The 20972-nt window shown below is 48.8% G+C and overlaps 1 protein-coding gene across 3 annotated transcripts in view; it reads right to left on the bottom strand.

Moving 5' to 3' along the window:
• Window positions 1-20972, bottom strand: part of LOC128825418 (discoidin domain-containing receptor 2-like) — a 146121-nt gene that overhangs the window by 18265 nt on the left and 106884 nt on the right. For all 3 annotated transcript variants that reach the window (XM_054007928.1, XM_054007927.1, XM_054007929.1), the window contains 7 exons: window positions 16921-17167; window positions 16089-16181; window positions 15367-15524; window positions 14911-15106; window positions 8984-9228; window positions 5977-6098; window positions 4491-4688 (listed from right to left, as the gene is read on the bottom strand). In XM_054007928.1, coding sequence (XP_053863903.1) covers window positions 4491-4688; window positions 5977-6098; window positions 8984-9228; window positions 14911-15106; window positions 15367-15524; window positions 16089-16181; window positions 16921-17167 — 1259 coding nt within the window. The remainder of the gene's footprint in view (window positions 1-4490; window positions 4689-5976; window positions 6099-8983; window positions 9229-14910; window positions 15107-15366; window positions 15525-16088; window positions 16182-16920; window positions 17168-20972) is intronic.

Raw genomic sequence — 20972 nt, forward strand, 5'->3', positions numbered from 1 at the left:
GTTTATCTTTGTTTTCTCAACTTGTGAATGTTCCCTTTGCTAGAGGGAGGTTTATCCCTGTTTTCTAGTAACTTTGAAACTAAGGCTAGAGGGGGTTCCTCTGGGCTCTTTGAATGTGATTACCCTGTAAAGTTATTTTCCATCCTGATTTTACAGAGATGATTTTTACCTTTCTTTCTTTAATTAAAAAGCCTTCTTTTTAAGAACTTCATTGATTTTTCCTTGTTTTAAGATCCAAGGGGATTGGATCTGGACTCACCAGGAATTGGTGGGGGGAAAGTGAAGTGGGGGAATGATTAATTCCTCCTTGTTTTAAGATCCAAGGAGTTTTGGATCGGTGTTCACCAGGGAATTGGTGGAGGAGTCTCTCAAGGCTACCCAGGGAAGGGAGTTAGTACTTGGGATGGTGGCAGCAAAACCAGATCTAAGCTGGTAGTTAAGCTTAGAAGTTTTCATGCAGGTCCCAACATCTGTACCCTAAAGTTCAGAGTGGGGAAGGAACCTTGACAGGCTGCGTTTACACTGCAAAGCAATAGGGCTTGAACCCTGGGTCTCGACTTGACTCAGGCTCGGACCCTTCAACCCCTGTGGGACTCTGGGTCCGAGCCCTGGGTTAGCACAATCTGGGTGAAGACGGAAGGGGAGGGGTTAGGCTTTAGCCTGAATTTGAACCCTAGACACACCCAGAAGGATCGAGTGACAGCATGAGGGGGAGCTGCTGAAAGAGACCACGGGATGGGGGACCTCAGAACTCATGGTGAGCTCACAGAAAGCAGGGCTTGGGGATGACCAGGTCAACCGAATGGCTCTTCTGGTGAGTGGGAGAGCCCAACCAGTGCTGCTTGTTAAGTGATGAAGTGAGGGCGAGGAACCACGCAGCTAAGGGGTCGGAGGGGTCATCGCTATGGAAGCTGAAGTAACACTCTATTCACTTTGACGGAATAAATTGGCCCAAAGAGTCAAAGGGTCCAATATTAAACAGTTGTAACCAAGGTTTGGTAGACAGAGACCTCAGCCATCTTAGTCCCAAGGCAAAGAACACCACTGAGCAGCTTAACCTTTTATTAAAGAGACAGAAAAGAAGGAAAAACAGTTAAAGCATTTGAAATGTACAGTATTGCATAAGGCTTTCTTTTTAACACTATCCCTTGTTCCCTTTACCTTTAGCTGAAGAGAGTTTTAGAAGGAAAACACCTCCAAGTGACAGGTTTTTAGGTGGTACTACACATGGTAATAGCTGTTCTTTTGGGGGGAAAGGGAAGAAGTTAGGTGAGCTGGACTGGAGCTGTTATTGTTGCTGCTGTTGAAGTCCGATCCTGTTTTCTAAAAGACAAACCAAGACAAACACACACAAAATTGGGGGAGAAAAGAACAGGCAAGATGGAAAATGCAGCTTCTGTCTCGGGTGAGAACTCTTAGTTGCAACTTCCCTGCTGGAGAAATAGAGGCACCGCACCTGGTCTGATCAGCCACTCTGAGACCTGGCAAACTAGTACCAGCATCGGGCAGCTCAGGGCATTACTTTTATCTGCTTTTTTGGTCACAGGCTCACAGCAGTGTTGCAAAATATGCAGTCTTGGCTGGCTAAGCCAGACTCTTATTAGACAGAAGGCCAAAGGAGATGGATAGGAAAGAGAAGAAATATGGTGGAGAAGGAAAAGAACACACAGAAGGGTGTGCAGGTGGCAGCAGCATTTGACAACATCTCACATCCCAGGTAGTTTGGGATTGAACTGAAGCCGGTGGAGGTTGTGATGTCATCTGGGACCCTCTCTCTGGCCCATGCTGGTTAAGACATTGCTCAGGATCTGGACTCTGAAGGCCCAACGGTGTTCCAGTGGATCATGAGGGACTCAGGAGACGGTGGGGGTGGCAGCCAAGATAGTGACGGTCGCTCCTTCAGATTCCCTCATCACTCAGTCAGCCCTGATCTGTCTCCAGTTTTTAATCCATCTGAAGTGTGCCGTGTTCATTTTGTATTGTTCCAGTTTTTTAACCAAAATATCATGCAGCTGCTAGTGAAATGCCTCACAGAAGTCCACGATTGCACTATCAACCAAACTTGTGATCTCATAAAATAAAAAGCTATCAAGTTAGCTTGACAGAATCGATTTTTCATAAACCCATCTTGATTGGCACTAATTATATTATCCTCCAGTAATTCTTTATCAATCGAATCCCATATCAGCTGTTCCATTATTTTGCCGAGGATCAGTGTCAGGTTGGCAGAACATTCGCTTTCTTCCGGATCTTCTGGAACTTCCCCAGTGTTCCAAGATTTATTGAATATCGACATTAATGGTCCAGTGAGCTTTTTGGACAGCTTGTTTAGGAAAAATGTTTCTACACAAAAATTAATAGATTAATCTGTAGCGGATCTGGTGCAACTGGCCATTTAAAAGTCTTTTGAGTCTTTTTTCAACCGTTATGTGTCCAAATTGAAAGTTTATATGGTAACGGGTAACCAAAATAGAAACTCTTTGTTGGATAAAATTTTCTTCATTGTACACACAAAATTCCTCCACCATATACGCAACATTTCTCCACAGGATAAAATCCTCTCTCTGAGATAAAAACGTCTCCATCAGTGGCTATACTTTTCAATCAGATGTTATCCTTCAATGGAGAGTTTTTATGAGTCGCTCCACAGAGAGAAGGTTTTATCTGCCGGAGTGCAGCTGCTGCTGAATTAACTCTTTTCTCTCAAGCGGGCAGATGAAATCTTCTCTCTCAGTCCTGGCACTCGGTCTGTACGCACCCTCTGGAAGCCATCCACCCTAGTTTGCCCCCAAATCCCCACACGCTCCTCAACTCCCCTCACTTAAACATTTATAAAAACCAGGAAATGAATACACAAAACTGTACATGAAGCAGTTTGGGTTGCCACACCCACAACATACCTGGCACAAACACACAAATGCAAGGGGATAAAGCCACCTACCACTACATACCCTTTAGCTGTCCACCCACAGGCATCCACTTTATCACTGCTACCAGTACTGTCCACAGCTGTGGATATTAAATGATATAGTTGTGCCCCAGAAAACAACTGGTGCCAACTGGCAGAAGGCACAGAGGCATATAGGCTTAAAGAATCGTCTGAGTTCACCAGAAGGGGTCATGTAAGGTCTCTACTGAACGCCTGTGTCACACACGTCATCGTAACCATTGTGAAATGTCTGTGCAGATAACACGTAAGGAGTTTGTGGATGTTTACTGAAAATTGTGTTTTTAAAGCATGTAAGTTAAGACAGGTCACTAGAAGGTGATTCTAGGCAGGAGGGGGGTAGCAAACACTTATTTCTCGAGCAGACCATTGTGTATTGTATGCCTTTGTGCCAACTCAGTTAGGATAAAAAACAATGGCCATACCTGGAGACTGGCCATGTTTGCTGCCTGGGCCAGGTGCAGGCCTGCGGATTTACAAAGACAAAGAAACCCTGAGGTAAATCTTTTTAGAGGGGACCTCCTGTGGTAAGGGACCATATTCTGTAACTGCAAAAAATAAGTGGAGAGGGGATGATTTGATCCCTCTGTCTGGCAAGACAAGCTGCCAACAGGCTTGATCTTAGGAAAGGAAGGCCTCGGCCCTCCTGGCTGAAAATGCTGGAGCAATGACTTGGGGTAAGCTACCTGTAGGAGACAGGGGAATGTCTTGTGAGTTCAGTTTAGGCTCCAGAAAGCAGGTTATGAGTTTGTTACATTTGTTTCCAGTGTTCTTACTTACTGTCATTTGAATCTCTGTTTGATAACAGACTTCCCCTTGTTTTCACTATAACTATAGCGAAGTGTTCTGTGTTAGGCAGAGTAGTGATCCTGAGGTGACACTAGGACGTTGGTGTGTGCTCCTCCTTTGGGAGTAGAGACTCTGAGCTCTGGTCTACACGACAGACTTGTATTGGTGTAACTACGTGGCTCAGGGGTGTGAAACATTCACATCCCTGAGTGACACCGTTATACTGACCTAAGCCCTGGTGTAGACAGCACCATATTGGAGGGTTTAAGTGTAGACTTGCCCGGAGAGTTCTGTGAGTGTTCAGTGGAACAGCGGCTGGGCACTCCAGAGGAACCCTCGGAGGAGGTGGGGGTTGGTGTCCACCTGTCGCTAACCTGCACAGAGAAAGCAAGGCTGGCAGAGGCCTGGCAGGCAGCGCGGGTGTTGCCAGAGGCTGGGGGAGTCAGGAGGCTGACACACAGTGGCACAGACAGGTGGTAGCAAGCAGCATCACAACCTTGGGTACCCGGGGAAGCGTTGGAGTAGTTTCCTGTGTGAGGAGACAGTGGCTTGGTAAAGGGGCTGACAGAAGCTGGAATCCTGTGGCAGGCAAAAGTAACGTTGTGGTGCGTGGCCTGTGGCATGCAGTACTTGTGGTATGTTACACATGTAGCATCCTTAACTGGTTCACAATTCAGATTGTTTTTAATATTAATATACTTTAAGTTCAGGGCACTGAAACTGTTGCATTAGAACCCGCGACTTCTCCTCTTACCTGACGCATGGAATGTTGTTCGAAATGGCGAATTTACTGCAGATCTCCCGCTGCGACAGGAACTGGTTGAGGTCTCCGTTCTCCATATACTCTGTTATCATGCACAGCGGGTCATCACGCACGCACACTCCCAGCAGTCGGATGATATTTGGGTCCTTCAGCCGGGACATGATCTTGATCTCCTTTAGGAAATCATTTCTTAAAAAGAGAAAGACATAAGTCTGATTCCTTGAACATTGTCCTCTTTTCCTTTGCTTGAGGAATCTGGGAGGAGCGAAGGGAAGATAGAGAGGCTCTGAACACTAGGAATGGGAGTTTTTCTGAAGTCTCCCAAAAGAGTTGCCTGTCTTTTTCTCCCTGAAGTATTCTCCCACTGATTTCCCTTTATTCTGCTTTGTAACCAGAGTGCACCCTCTTGAAATCCCCTTTGCACCTACAGCTGCAGCACAGAAACAACCCCCAAGTGCAGGGCTTAGCCACACAGGCTCTGCAGGGAGGGAGACTATGGCTGGGCCAGGCCCCAAGAGGGGTTTCTGAAGGTAGAAGGGAGTGGTGGGGGAGAAGGTGCAGAGGCTGTTCTAGATGTGGTGATGTCAAAGTCTCAGGGATCAAGGATGACATAATAGCACCATGCAGGAAGTGAAAGTTTCTATCCATCTCTCCATCCTGCGTCCATCACTGTAGTATATGATCAGGTTATTTTTCTATCAACAGGTCTGTATTTCTGTGGTTTCTCCTAGGAACTGGATCAGCCCATGGGGCCAGCAGTCTAGTATTCTGTCACTGACAGTGGCTAGTACCACAGGAAAGGGTAAGAAACCCAAGTGCTGGCCATGATGGGAAACCTGCTCTCTGGAAGCGTTTCCTCCTAATCCCCAAGAGCTGGAAGTTGGCTCATGCCCATATAAACTCTTGAGAGTTTTTATCCAGTGTAATGTCACTGTGGATGTTCCCATTCTCTACATAAATGTCCAGCCTTCTGTGAAACTGGCCCACCATGTAGTTTTCATGTCATTCCTTATAACTCACACGATCGCATCCTTTTCAAAGGACTCCTCCCCCTCGGTGTCTTCGTGACCCTTTCCTGGATGAACTGGACTTGTTCACCTATTTCTGTGTGCACAGCATTAGTGGATAAGCCCACTAGTGCCCTGCTGGATAGGGGGAGTGATGTCATAAAATATATCATTATTAACCACACCCGTCCATCAAGTATGGACTCTAGCTCTCTGCTCATGAGCTCCACTCAGCAGCCAGGGTAAAACTGACATTCCACTGACTTCCATTATCTCTGTTCAAATACCCACTCGGGCACTAACTGCTCCTATATGCACACACCAAGGGCTGACTTGCCTCTCACTTACACAAGTGCAAATCTGGAGTTGCTCCACTGCAGTCAGTGACGGTAACCTGTGTAAAACTAATCTCAGAGCAGAATCAGGCTTCATATTCAGATTACAGCTGTCACATAGTGTCATGTGGTTACCTGGCTGTTTTGTTGACATTGGATCTTAGCATTTTCACTGCCACTAGAACCGGTTGGTTGGTGAGTTCCGTAGACGAGAGTCCCAAAAATTCCAACAGGCCATCTGCTTCACACAGGTGTACCTGGAAAAGGGAGTGCAGGGTCAGCCATGAACATGTGGGAAAGTCAGAGAAGAAGAGGAAAAAACACATCATGTTATGGATAAGCATTATGGTTAGAATTGATTGAATTATCCCTTGAAAGTAAATTATTCAGTGAGTTGAGTCTTTTTTTGTTTCTGATCAGAAAAAGTTGAAAAACTGCCCCTGGATTCTGTGAACAGATTTGTTATTTGTAAGTGTTTGTTGAAGAGCTTACGTGAGCTACTTTCATCCTATGGGTTATTTGTTAACTGTTCACTTCAACTATTGAGTATTCATGATATTTGATTGCTCATCTACCTACGTCGCATGGTATGGTTTCTACTCCTGAACCAAACAGCTGAAACTTGAAACAAAGAAATAACTAATAGCAATACCCTCATCTGCATTGAAAACAGGGATTGAGTAAAGTACAGCTATGCCCCAAACATTCCTGCAAATCCAAGCCCACGTGTGTGAACACTCATTAATAGCAACAAAGGGCACAAAGGTGGTCATTTCCTATTCTAATATTTATTTATGAGCACTTTTCTTGCAGAACTCATCCAGCTCTACGGATCGTTGTAGCAAATGGCCAAGACAGTCATAGAAGCACTTCACTGCTGCTGCAATAAAAGGCATTCACTGGCCAAAGAGACTCGATTTCACACCCAATCCTGAAAACCCTTTGGAGTGATCCAGAAAATCCATTGCTTCACCTTCACCTTCTGCAAACACTGAAATAAGCGAAGATTTGAATCACTGTGGTAATTGGCGAGGTGATTAACATAAGATAATGGCTTCTCGAACAAGGTCCTCCCTGTGTTGAACTAATAAATTCCATCTCTGATGAACTCCAAAATCTCCCCTGACTAGCCACAAAGAACCAGGATCCATTTTTGTATGCAGTTGTAGCCGTGTCGGTCCCAGGATATTAGAGACAAGGTGGGTGAGGTGTAATGTCTTTTATTGGTCCAACTTCTTTTGGTGAGAGAGAGAAGCTTTCAAAAGAAGTTGGTCCAATAAAAGATATTGCCTCACCCATCTTGTCTCTCTAAGGGTCCATTTTGCAAGCCAGAGATAGCCAGCAGTCCTCCAGCATAGCCTGCATCTCTATGTGCGAAGCCAGGTGTGACCTGGGGACCTCTAGGTGTCCACTGGCAGAGGACACAGAGGTGCATAAGGGTTATAGTACATGGATTCCCTGGGCCTGGCCTCTATGTACTATTTTGCCAAAGGGCATCATGTGTGGTCTCTATTGTTATACTGGTCTCCGTTGTCCTTGCGAGCCGTGCGTACGGATAATATGTGAGGAGTTCTGTATCTACACTGAACATTTTGTTCTGAAGGTCTGTGAGTTGGGGCCAATCACCAGAAGTTGCTAAACAATTTGCTTTCAGTCACAAGATGTTCATCTAGCAGTCTGTCTCTATGTAAATTGAGTATTGTACAGTTCACAATGGATGCTCATTTGCAGTCTGAGCCGAATGCTAGTGAAGGGATTGTGAAATCTTCACTGAGGGAATTTACAGGAAGAAATAAATCAGCAGGAGGGAATCCTGTCTATTGGCGACGACAATGGAGTTCTGGACTGTACCTGTAGATTGTTTATGCATTCAAGGATCGATCACAATAGCCCTTTTGGTCAAAGTCGTACTGGGAGCTCACGTTCAGCTGATTATCCACCACGATGTCAACCCCCAAGACTTTTTCACAGTCCCGGCTTCCCAGGAGAGAGTCCCCCATCATGTAAGTATGGCCTATGTTCTTTGTTCCTCAATGTATACATTTAGCATACCAATAGCTAATAATTCCCCCATGTGGAACCGTACCAAATGCCTTACTGAAATCGAGGTAAATTAGATCCACTGCATTTCCTTTGTCTAAAAAAATTGTTATCTTCTCAAAGAAGGAGATCAGGTTGGTTTGGCACGATCTACCTTTTGTAAAAGCATGTTCTATTTTGTCCCAATTACCATTGACCTCAATGTCCTTGACTACTTTTTCCTTCAAAATTTTTTCCAAGACCTTGCATACTACAGATGTCAAACTGACAGGCCTGTAGTTGCCCGAATCACTTTTTTCTCCTTTCTTAAAGCTAGGAACTATGTTAGCAATTCTCCAGTCGTACGGTACAACCCCTGAGTTTACAGAGTCATTAAAAATTCTTGCTAATGGGCTTGCAATTTCATGTGCCAGTTCCTTTAATATTCTTGGATGAAGATTATCTGTGCCCCCTGATTTCACCCCATTAAGCTGTTTGAGTTTGGCTTCTACCTTGGATGTGGTAATATCTACCTCCATATCCTTATTCCTATTTGTCATCCTACCATTATCCCTAAGCTCCTCATTAGCCTCATTAAAGACTGAGGAGACAGCGGAGGTGAGTTTTGGATTTGTGGGGGCAAACGGGGGTTGGGAAGGGTGGCAACAGGAGAAGGTAGAGCTGGTGGGAGCAGTGGAAGGGAGAGGACAGGAGGGTTGAGGAGATGGTGATAGTGTGAGAATGAGGAGGGAAGGAGGCAGGGAAAGGGAAGGAGAAGTGAGAGCATGCAGAGGATTGCTGTGGACAGGGCAAGGGGCGCTATGGGAGAGTATGGCTAGGGGGACAGTCAGCAAACTCCTGGGAGCTAAGGCCAGGCTGCCCAGGGTTCCTGACACAAACCAGGGGAGGGAGAATGCAGAGAGGTTAGGGTCTCTCAGTCTGGCTCAGCGCAGGGGCCAGGAGGGAATGTGCAGACCCCCCAGAAAACCAGCTGTAGGGATGTGAGCTCTGCTGTAGCCTGGACACTGCAGGCAGGGAACTGAGCAGGCCGGCTGTGCCAGGGCCATTGTACTGGGGCATGTGCCTCCATTCTGCTGCCAAGGGGGCGGAAAGACGCCTGTACCTCTCCGAACTGCCCTTCTCCCAGCTTCTCCTTGAGTCGCAGCTGCTGACGGGGGAACTCGCCCACGGAGATGTCCTTCTTGGTGAGCGAATCGACGGTGAGGGCAGGCACTGAGTACATGTTATTGCCCGTCACGCCCTGCAGGCTGACAATGTCGGTCTCCGCGTAGTGAGGCACGTTGTTCTGGAAGCCCTGGTGCGGGGTGGACTTGGTGAGGTCAGGCTCAGCGTAGTCACCGCTGCACGCTGGGGGAAGCCAAAGACATGGTTAGTCAAGCACGCCTGCCTTCTCCAAGTCACGGCAGCCGGACTGCTGTCAGGCCTGATCCTGCATAGGAACCGCGGGCGGCTCATCTCAGCCCCAGTGCTGCTGCTCGGGCCTGCATGGAGATTTTGTTCCTGTTGTAACTAGGATCCGCCCCTGGTAAACCGCAAACATCTGTTTCCCCGAACAAATGTTTGTGGAGTGTCCTGATTGTGTTAAATGGCCATCAACCCACTCATGCCTCAACCGGAGACCAAACTCTCACCTACACAGCCCCGCACGTGACACAGGGCATCTCAGTGTTGCTAGGTAACTACTTTCGGGAAGGCTGTACCGGGGAAGCAGCCTGGAGCTCCTCCACCTTTCCCCATCTCAAGGTCGGATCACTGCGATCCAAGCTCAGAACAGGAACTCGCTCTGGTGCAGAATGCCTGGTAAATGGTGTTTCTCAGGAACAGCACAAGTCCCCAGCAGGAGCTCCACGGTCTGCACTGGCTCCCTATTGGCCTCTGGATTGAATTTAAGTCACTGCTTTTGATCTACAAATCCCTAACTGGGCTGGGACCTGGCTGCTTGAGGGGCCATCTCCCCTCGTGCCAGCCTGTCACAGCTGCGATACGTGGGGGCACTCGAGCTGCTCCCCCTCCATTTAAAAGAGATGGGGGCTGGCGGCACAGCATCCTCAGTGAGGGGCTCTCAGCTCTGGAACAGGCTTCCCCCTAGGCTGAAATAGCCCAGGTCTTCTGGGCACGCTGTGGGACATTTCTGTTTACATGGGCTGCTGCAGAGCGGGGTCTCGGAGAGAAATCAGCCGGGTGAACTCATTTGGGTCAGTAATTTATGGCAGGGGACATAGAGCCCGCATAGGTCCCTTTCCTATTATTTTGGTATAAACCTAATTTACTACTACTACTATTATGTTTCATACAAACCCCGCTATGTTAAAAGAATGCTGATCAGGTGGCAAAGTCAAACACTCAGTCATTAAGTGGTCAGCCAGGAAAACCTTTGCCTCTTCTCTGAGCTCCAGCACGTGATTGAGAACAGCCCCACATGAACGCCAGGGAACATCACTGTGGAGCAGCTGCTGATGCCGAATGCCCATTTCTTCACATCAAACAGTCCATTGGGCTCACCTTTAATACAGTTCACAAGTTTCACAGCTTCATCACATGCCTGTCAGTTCCCCTGGCATCCTCTTTGCTGCTTCTCAGTGAACGGAACACGTCCAACTGGCTTGGGGTGAACAGGCTGGGCTCTAGGCACAAGGTACTGTGGCTTCCTGGCATCCTCATTGCTAATACAAACCCAGCAGTGTCAATCCAGCCCAACTGCCAGAACGGTCTGCTGGAAAGAGTCAAAGATTCTCCCTCCCCTCCCTTCCCATGCACCATGAACATGATGCGGCTCCAGCCCTCTGCTCTCTCACTACCTGCTCCCCTCCTCTTCCAGGAACGGGGGCTGCTTTGCTCCCCCTCACCCCCGAGCAACATGTAATCAAATACAAATACAAACGTTCATCTTAACGCAGTTACTCTCAAGGCCACAGCCAAGAGCCCTGAGGGCCACAAGATCCCCCGGGCTGCAGGTTGGACACCTTTGCCATACAGCCTTGAGTTACAATAACACATACTGTTCTTACCATGTGGCTTCTGCCTCATTAAGTGCACAGGATGGATGGTGTTCAGGGGATGAGGTAGCCTCCTTTTGTCCTGAATATTCAATCCATTGCCTTTTGCCTTATTTACTGCTCACCCTACACTGAATAGGGAAGAATTCATGTCCTCCTGGGAGTTGCTGTGATGCTCATCACTGTAGCATATGAACCTCACAGACATTAATGACTTGATCTTCACAGCTCACCTGAGAGATAGGAAAGTGACTGTAACCCCATTTTACAGATGGGGACTGAGGCCCAGAGAGATTTAGGCCAAATTTTACGAAGATGTCCAGTCCTTTTGGCTGCTTCAATGACTGGAGGCCCAACTTGAGACACCTATAGCTTGAAGCCCCTGACTTTCTTCATGACATTCCTTCCAGCTTCTGCTGTGAATGAGGCAGGAATAATATGGACAACAGCCTCATATGCTATACAGCCCCTTCTCATTCATCATCCTCCCAGTGCACTGATTGAGGCAGGGGTCCTGGGGAAAAGGTAATATGTGAACATGTAAGAACATAAGAACGGCCATACAGTGTCAGACCAATGGTCCATCAAGCCCAGTATCCTGTCTTCCAACAGTGGCCAATGCCAGGTGCCTCAGTGGGAATGAACAGAACAGAGCAATTATCAAGTGGTCCATCCCCTGCCATCCAATCCCCCAGCATCTGGCAGTCAGAGGCTTAGGGTCACCAAGGGCATGGGGCTGTATCTCTGATCATTTTGGCTAAAAGCCATTGAGGGACCTATCGTCCATGAACTTATCAAACTCTTTTTTGAACCCAGTTATAATTTTGGCCTTCACAACATCCTCTGGCAATGAGTTCCACAGAATGATGGCACAATGTGTGAAGAAATACTTCCTTTTGTTTGTTATTAAACCTGCTGCCTATTCATTTAATTGGGCGACCCTTCATTCTTGTGTTAATGTTATTTACCCCTTCACATTTCCTTATTAACCTTCTCCACACCAGTCATGATTTTATAGACCTCTATCATATCCCCCCTTAGTCGTCTCTTTTCCAAGCGGAAAAGTCCCTGTCTTTTTAATCTCTCCTCATAGGGAATCTGTTCCGTAGCCCTAATCATTGTTGTTGTCCTTCTCTGTACCTTTTCCAATTCTAATATATCTTTTTTGAGATGGGTCAACCAGAACTCCACACAGTATTCAAGGTGTGGGCATACCACGGGTTTATATAGTTGCATTATGATTTTTTCTGTCTTATTATCTATCCTTTTCCTAATGGTTCCCAATATTTTGTTAGCTTTTTTCATGGCCACTGTCTATTTAGCAGATGTTTTCAGAAAACTATCCACAATTACTTCAATATCTCTTCCTTGAGTGGTGACAGCTAAGTTAGAGCCCATCATTTTGTATGTATAGTTGGGATTATGTTTTCTAATGTGCATTACTTTGCATTTATCAACACTGAGTTTCATTTGCCATTTTGTTGCCCAGTCTCCCAGTTTTGTGAGATCCCTTTGTAACTCTTCACAGTCTGCTTTGGACTTAACTATCTTGAGTCATTTTGTATCATCTGCAAACTTTGCCACCTCACTGTTCACTACATTTTCCAGATCATTTATGAATATGTTGAATAGCACTGGTCCAACACAGACCCCTGGAGGACACCACTATTTACCTCTTTCCATTCTGAAAACTGACCATTTATTCCTACCCTTTGCTTCCTGTCTTTTAGCCAGTTATTGATCCAAGAGAGGACCTTCCCTTTTATCCCATGACAGCTTACTTTGCTTAAGAGCCTTTGGTGAGGGACACTATCAAAGGCTTTCTGAAAGTCTAAGTACACTATGTCTACTTAGTTAAAGAAGTTAAAGAAGTATGGGCTGGATGAATGGACTGTAAGGTGGATAGAAAGCTGGCTAGATCGTCAGGCTCAACGGGTAGTGATCAATGGCTCCATGTCTAGTTGGCAGCCGGTATCAAGTGGAGTGCCCCAAGGGTCGGTCCTGGGGCCGGTTTTGTTTAATATCTTTATTAATGATCTGGAGGATGGTGTGGACTGCACTCTCAGCTAGTTTGCAGATGACACTAAACTAGGAGGCGTGGTAGATACACTAGAGGGTAGGGATCGGATACAGAGGGACCTAGACAAATTAGAGGATTGGGCCGAAAAAAAACCTGATGAGGTTCAACAAGGACAAGTGCAGAGTCCTGCACTTAGGACGGAAGAATCCCATGCACTGCTACAGACTAGGGACCGAATGGCTAGGTAGCAGTTCTGCAGAAAAGGACCTAGGGGTCACAGTGGACGAGAAGCTGGATATGAGTCAACAGTGTGCTCTTGTTGCCAAGAAGGCTAACGGCATTTTGGGCTGTATAAGTAGGGGCATTGCCAGCAGATCGAGGAACGTGATCGTTCCCCTTTATTCGACATTGGTGAGGCCTCATCTGGAATACTGTGTCCAGTTTTGGTCCCCACACTACAAGAAGGATGTGGAAAAATTGGAAAGAGTCCAGCGGAGGGCAACAAAAATGATTAGGGGTCTGGAGCACATGACTTATGAGGAGAGGCTGAGGGAACTGGGATTGTTTAGTCTCCAGAAGAGAAGAATGAGGGGGGATTTGATAGCAGCCTTCAACTACCTGAAGGGGGGTTCCAAAGAGGATGGAGCTCGGCTGTTCTCAGTGGTGGCAGATGACAGAACAAGGAGCAATGGTCTCAAGTTGCAGTGGGGGAGGTCCAGGTTGGATATCAGGAAAAACTATTTCACTAGGAGGGTGGTGAAACACTGGAATGCATTACCTAGGGAGGTGGTGGAGTCTCCTTCCTTGGAGGTTTTTAAGGCCCGGCTTGACAAAGCCCTGGCTGGGATGATTTAGCTGGGAATTGGTCCTGCTTTGAGCAGGGGGTTGGACTAGATGACCTCTTGACGTCCCTTCCAACCCTGATATTCTATGATTCTATGATTCTACTGGATCACCCCTGTCCACATATTTTTTGACCCCTCAAAGAATTCTACTAGACTGATGATGCATGATTTCCCCATACAAAAATCGTGTGAACTCTTCGCCAACAAATCATGTTAATCTATGTGTCTGATAATTCTGTTCTTTACTATTGTTTCAACTAATTTGCCTGGTACTGAAGTTAGGCTTACCAGCCTGTAATTGCCAAGATCCCCTCTGGAAACTTTAAAAAAAATTGGTATCACATTAGCTATCCTCCAGTCATTTGTAATTAAAGACTATCATAATGCCTACACAGGAGGGAACCAAATTAAGTTTGCACGGGCAACCTTAATTCTGACATTTCCTAACTTTTGAGTGCTTCACTTTGCAATCTTAACATTCTTTTAACACATTTTTAATATTAAGTAATTTCTTACAAAACCCCCCTGGAAAAACAGAAATTCTTTCATGGGGAGTTGTACTAACCGATATGAGTAAATTAGATCTACAGCACAGACCTCTGTCTAAGGTGTGAGCTAAAGCTGGCAGCCGTTCACCTTCCTTGCAGCAGGGGGCATGGATTATGGATTATCTGCAGGGATCATTTGGACGTGCTCAACCTATTCAATTCCCTGCCATTGCATGACCTCATTCTGTCTTGTTCTCTGCCAGTGACACACAACAGTGTAGTCTCCTGAGGACTGAAATGCTTTAATTTAACTGAAATCAGGGGGGTACCTGTGTGAAATGTAATGGCCTGTGATATACAGGAGGCCAGACTAGATGGTCCCTTTCGGCTTTAAATGCTATGAGATACTAAGTAATGCGAAGTTATCCTCTATGTAGAACAGCCACCAGAGGGGGCTATAACATACACGTTGCCAGTGACTTGTGAGCTAGTTGCTACAGAGCAGTGGATCGCTGAATATCACGACTCCTGGGTTCTGTCCCTGGCTCTGGGAGGAGAGTGTGGTGCAGTGGTCAGAACAGACTGCCAGGGCCCTGGATGAAACCAGTGAAGTTGAAGGAAATAAAACAAATGAATAACCCTCCAGACACTGCTGACTCCCAGACACCGGCCACTTTTACCTGAATCCTCGGCGCTTTGGGAGAGTTCGGGTAGCTTCTGGAGCAGCGTGGCAGGCTGGTGATATTCCAAGTCCAGTGGGAAGACCCGTTCGTAGGTGGGATTAGACTGGTGGATCTGGTTCTGGTTGCTGACGATGGTGTAGCTGTAGAAGGAGAGACGAACCATGGCGTCCTCCTCCAGGATTCGCCGTGGGGCCTTCGGAAGAGAGAACAAGCTACTGAGCTATTCGGAGCGGTCAGGCCGGGAGCTGGCTGCAAGGGCAGCGGTCGCTCCCTAGTACAGCAGCATCCTGACTGGGGCCTGCTCCATGCTGAGGAGCCCAGGATGTGACGGTGGGGAGCAGGGAGTGGGAGCTCTATGGCATCCTGTCCACTGGGGACATCCCAGGGACTCCCCAGTACTTCCAGGGTCAGCACAGCTCCAGACTCCCATGTACAGCAGCACCGTCACGTTACCTTCTCCAGCCTCTTCTGGACATACTGCTTCCACAGAATGATGATTATAATGATCAGGAGCAGAAGGATAATAGCCACAAGGCAGCCAACCAGGATGGAGGTACTGGAGTCATCTGCTTTCTCCCCTAGCCAGGTGCTGGTTATAAAAGAAGTGGTTTCTGTACAGAGGAAGAAAATGAAAAGGAACTGGAATCACAAGATGTAGGGGTGGCACTCACAGGCTAACAGTCTGGTGCAGAAGAGAACCGGGGCAAACAAAGCTAATCTGTTTTCACACTGGTTTAATCAGAAAGTCTCTTTTCCTGGAACTTCACAAATAACTTGGTGCTAGCGGCTTCGGGCGCCACATGCTGTTCTTGCCTTTGGAAATGGTGGATCTGGACTACTGTAACTCATAGTAGGGTGGAAAATGAACCTGGACTCAATTTCAGTGGGTAGGTTTTGAGGTTTCCTTGGCTGCACATGTGCGCTTGGGTCTCCTGCCCCGGGTGGCCTGCCATATCCTATGTCTGGCACTGTGGCGGGGGCAGAGACAGCCCTGGATTAGTGAGCGTAGCATAAAGCACTTAGTGCTAGATGTGGAGGGGTGATGCTGGGGCGTGCACAGTGCTGCAGGAAGCACTTTGCAAGGAGGGAGGGACCTCTCTTGTGACAGAGCAGGGCCTTCCATCCGCCAGTACAGTCTGGCGTGTCTGTGTAGTAGACTGTGGTCAAGTCCTTACCCCACGCCGCCTCAGTAGCGTTGGTCTCTGCATCCAGCAGCTCTGCTGTGCTTGTGGCTAGAGTAACCACAATAGGATTTACATTCTCCATGTCTGGGGAAGGTAAGAGCAGGTGTCAATCTGTCGCATACTCCCTGCCGCTGCCTCTGCCAGCAGTCTCTGTGATCCCCGGGATCTGCCAGGAACCCCGGGGGTGGTCACTTCCATTATTTATCCGTGCAGCATCACTGTGTAAGGGCCCCACCTGCACACCCTCGCTCAGGAGAGCAAACCTCACTCACTGACTCATGGACTGTGGGCGTGGGCCTGGCTTTGAAGGACTGGTCCCAGTGCCAGGCAAAGGCCAGACTAGAGCAGAGCAGGCTGCCTCGTTGCAGCATGAGGCTTTGGGGTCATAACTAATCCTTGTTTCTAATTCAAAAGCCCTGGCACAGAACCCAGAACAGCGGGAGACTAGCTGGAAAATCAGGAGAGTTTGTAATAAAACCAAAACCAAAAAACTCGTGTTCTTTGCTTTGGCTTCCGAGCTTCTGTCCCCTTGCCCCCCAAAATGTGTGGTAGTCACAAGCTGAAAATTCAACCTTCAGTGCTCCTGCTCCCCGACTTCCTGCCCTGCGCTTGCTCCCTGATTGCCCCCCTGCTCCTCTCCCTGACTGCTCTCACACCTGCTCCCTCACTGCCCCCTTCCTCCCACTGACGGTCTTGCTCCCCAGCTCTTGATCCCTGTGTATCTTCCATCAACCCTGCCTCTGCCAGCCTCAATCCCTGTTCAGGCTCCCCTGTCTGCCTCCTGGTCCCCACAATCCCCTATCGCTCTTGGAAGGAGACTTACCAGACTGGAAGGAAATCTCACTGATCATCATCCAGGTGTCAGCGAAGTAGAAACGGCAAAGGACGGCTTTGCCCACCCGCTGATTCAGGGGGATGGTCACAAACCTCGCACTGGGGTTTTTGTCATCCAAGATGGTGGAAACGCCGACAGGTTCAGCCTCCCACTCTGCAATCAGCTGTGGTTTGAACAGACATTCCACCTTCTGGAAGATCTTCACCCCCTTAGAAAACATATTGTTGCAATGCACCTGGCAAGAGGAAAAAGGACCAAGCAGACTGAGTTCTCTCCTCTGACTCCCCATGTTGACACAAGGACCAGGTCTCAGACATGCAACCCAATGCACTGTATAAACCTAAAATCCCGGGGCCGCAGGGACGTGCCGCCCACTTCGGGAGTGGCGCGGAGCGAGGCCGGGCAGGAAGCCGCCTTAGCCCTGCTGTGCTACCGGCGGTGGCGGCGGTGGCTGGGGGCCCCTGGGCCCTTTTAAATCACCCGGGAGTGACAGGCGGGGCCGGGAGATGCTCCCAGGGAGGCGCGCGGGGACGGCAGGCAGGGCCGGGGGCGAGACCCAGCCCTGAATATTGGTGGAGCCGGACCCCTGGGCTCTGAATATTCCTGGAGCACGGGCACCACGGGCCCCTGTAACTCGCCACCCTTGCCTAAATGCATATAATCACAGTAGAGAGGAAAGGCACCATGTACTCTGCAGCATCTGGGACCAAGAACTAGAGAAGACCTCTGGCTTCTGGGGGCTACATCCTGAATTCTGGAGAAAACTGGAAATTTGGTTGTACCCAAACAGATTCGCAAATGGAGATGAAGGTGATGGTTTGTATCACAGCAGCTTCTATACTCCCCAAGTGGGGCCTCACCATGCTAGTGCTGCGCTGTTTCTTGGGAAGCAGTGAATCTGTGACTACTGCAAGTGTCCACTGGACAAGGGGCTGGATTCTCCACAGAGACGCTTGGAGGTCTCGAGGGTGCTAATAGCTAACCTGCAGAGTAACAGCGGGGTCTGCGAGGGGGGTGCATGTGTTGGCCATGGCCAGTGGAATTGGGGAGCTGACCCCAGCAGGCACAGATAAAGCTTCCTCACACTAAGGGCAGGTGGCAGCAAGGTGCCTCACAATGCTGGCTACCCCCACGAAGCATCACACCAACACCCTGGAGGGAAGCAGGGAAGAGGCTGACAGAAGCAGCAGCCATATTTCATCCAGCCTGAATGCAACTGGTCCACAGACGCACCAATCGAGGATACAGCTGGACAGGGACTGGGAGCAAGAATGAGCAAACTGGGAGCAAGAGCAAACAAACGGGAAAACAGTGTCAGCACGAGGAGAGAGAGAAGGAGGATCAGAGCGGGCACGAAGAGAGGGAGAAGGAGGATCAGAGCCAGCACGAAGAGAGGGAGGACAAGGAGTGGCATTATCAGCTCGAGATGGAGACGGCACCAGCAGAATTCTAGTCCAGCCGGTGAAGCCAGGCACCATGTACCTGTTCTGGTGGGTGGCAAAGATTCCAATTTACTTCCTAGCTTCGGGGAAGGTGGTGACATGGGTGTGTTTCTAAATGCTTCTGAAATGGAGTGTGAATTGAAGAAGTTTGGGGCAGGAGGACCTGGTATGGTATCTGGCTCCACGACAGACAGTCAGGGACAAAGGCTTTGGACATTTTCACTCTATGGACAGGGAGGACTATAAAGATTATAAGTGATGTAAACAAACTTTGTTGCAAAACTTTAAACTGACCCCTGAAGAGTACAGGAGAAGGTTTCGGGGAGTTCAGAAAAACAGGGGACACGACCTACGTTGAGGTTTCAAACCAATTTACGGATTATGTAAGAAAATGGGGACTTGGTTGGGGGGTTACCACGGTCGATGAGCCCTGTGAATTATTGGGTTTAGAACAATTCTATAACTCTGCCACCCTAACCTAAAAACCTGGTTGAGAGACCAAAATCCCAGAGATGTAGCCACAGCTGGGAAATGGGCAGATCGGTATGCAGATAGTCGACCTGGGTTTGACAGAAAACCTAACAGAGATAGAATGGGATCAGAGGACAGGGATCAGGCCCAAGCCGAGACCCACACCCAGGAGCAGAGAAACCGCCTCTGAGAAGCCCTGGGACGGGTGGGGAAAGGCAGTGCGCCATATGCGGCCAGTGGGGTCACTCTGTCCAGAATCGCCCAACCCACCCACTGAGGCCGGTGCAGTGCTGGAAGGGGCAGCAGAGCCAGTCTCCAGGCAACCTAACGAGTGCAGCTGGCCTGTAGTAGGCTGCCTCGTTGGCTACAGTCCCTGACTGGTGGGAAGAGTCAGCAGACCAGCTCTTAAGCCCAGCAGCCACGGCAGTGTGGTGACTGCTCAAAGCATTCGCCAACAGCTGCGTCGGTTCCTTTGCCTGTTTGTTCCAGTCTTGTTCCAACCCCACTCCTGCCTCAGACCCAGCCCGACTCCTGCCTTTGCCCCTGCCTTGCCTCATTCCAGGTAACCTGGCTCTGACCCTCAGCTCCTATTCTGGACTTCTGACTCCGGCTCTGACCTTGGGCTCCAATTCCTGGCTACTGACTCCTGCTCCAACCAGTATGTGTGACTTCCCCCATCCTGATCTCTGACAGTTTGAGCAGCCATAAAGGCACAAAAAATAAGGGAACTACAGCTGATACGGTGAGCATGGATCCAAGAAAGGCCAATATCTTTGTCGGACATCGTGGGAGCCCTACAGACCTGAAAGCTCAAGCCACGCTGCCTTCAGCTCTAGCCCCTACTTCCCATGAGCCCAAGCTCCCCCTGCCTGACAAGTTCAGTGGCAACGGTGACAAATTTTGTGGTTCCTAAATCAGTGTTGACTCCAATTTCTGCTATGCCTGGAGTCACACCTTGCGTTACCGATCCTGAGGAGAGAAGAGACCCATCAGTAGTCTCAACCAGATCTGGATGGACCAGACGTGTATGGTGGGAACAGCATGGCTTAAGTTCATAAAGTTACCTGAGGCCCCCGAGTCGACCTGGGCCTCTAGAGGGATCTCGGAGCTTACCGATAGTCAAATTAATAGAGGTATTCAGAGCTGCATCGGAAATTTACTTGGGAATACTACTGCATTGGCTGTGGCCCATGGATGCTGGGAACCGCCGGAGGCAGAAGACGACCAGCTTGGCTCAGAACACCTCCTAGGGGCTGGGGACCTGGCATTTCCTGGCCCCCGCTCCACCCAAGACTTTGCTGGACACATCAAGGCAAGATGGCCAGGGTCCTCACAATATAAGCACAAGCCTAAAGCCTGATGTTGGTTCTTCTCCAAGTTGGAGAGGTGCGGGCGAGCCTGGTGAGCTAGCATGAGCTCTGATCCCAGTCAAGACCTGCATGTCTGGGACGTCAGGGGCACAGAGAATGGTGGCTTCTGGAAAAAATAAATAATAATAATTGTATGCTCACGACACCACTCCATGAGGTGATCATCCGTTCTGATACACAAGCCAATCAGATTGTCCAAACTGGATGGAAGCTCCACCCACGGAAGCTCATCCTGTATCGCCTCGTTTAACTCCAAGCGGAAATAGCAGCACTGTGTTGCCTCATTCCACCTGGTGTCAGAAGCCAAACGGTGAAATTCAGCAGCGAACCTGGCTATGGGCTGGCCTACCTGCTGTAAGGCCTGAAGGGCTGCCTTGGAGGTCTACATACAGTTGGCATCACCGAAGATGATGGATGTAGCTTGAATGAATTCCTCTAATCATTGCAAGAGGGGGCTGGACTGTTCCAGGAGTGGGGAGGCCCTCTCCAGTCAACAAACTTAAGACGAGCCCCACACGGGCCTGGACAGTGGGGAATGATCGGGGGTGTAGAAGGAACAGGAGCTCACATTGGTTCAGGAAACTCTCCCCCCAAAACTTGTCCCAATCGCCAACCAATTTGTTGGGCAGCAGACTCCTCGGCTCTGGGCGGGGCAGAGTAGGAGGACCCAGCAGAGCAACCTGCACTCGTAGGGCCACGTTCTGTGATTGCCGGGCAGTGATTTGCACTTCCAGGTTCTGGAGGGAGTCCACCAGTT

Source organism: Malaclemys terrapin, chromosome 17 (assembly GCF_027887155.1).
Source record: "Malaclemys terrapin pileata isolate rMalTer1 chromosome 17, rMalTer1.hap1, whole genome shotgun sequence".
Taxonomy (NCBI): Eukaryota; Metazoa; Chordata; order Testudines; family Emydidae; genus Malaclemys; species Malaclemys terrapin.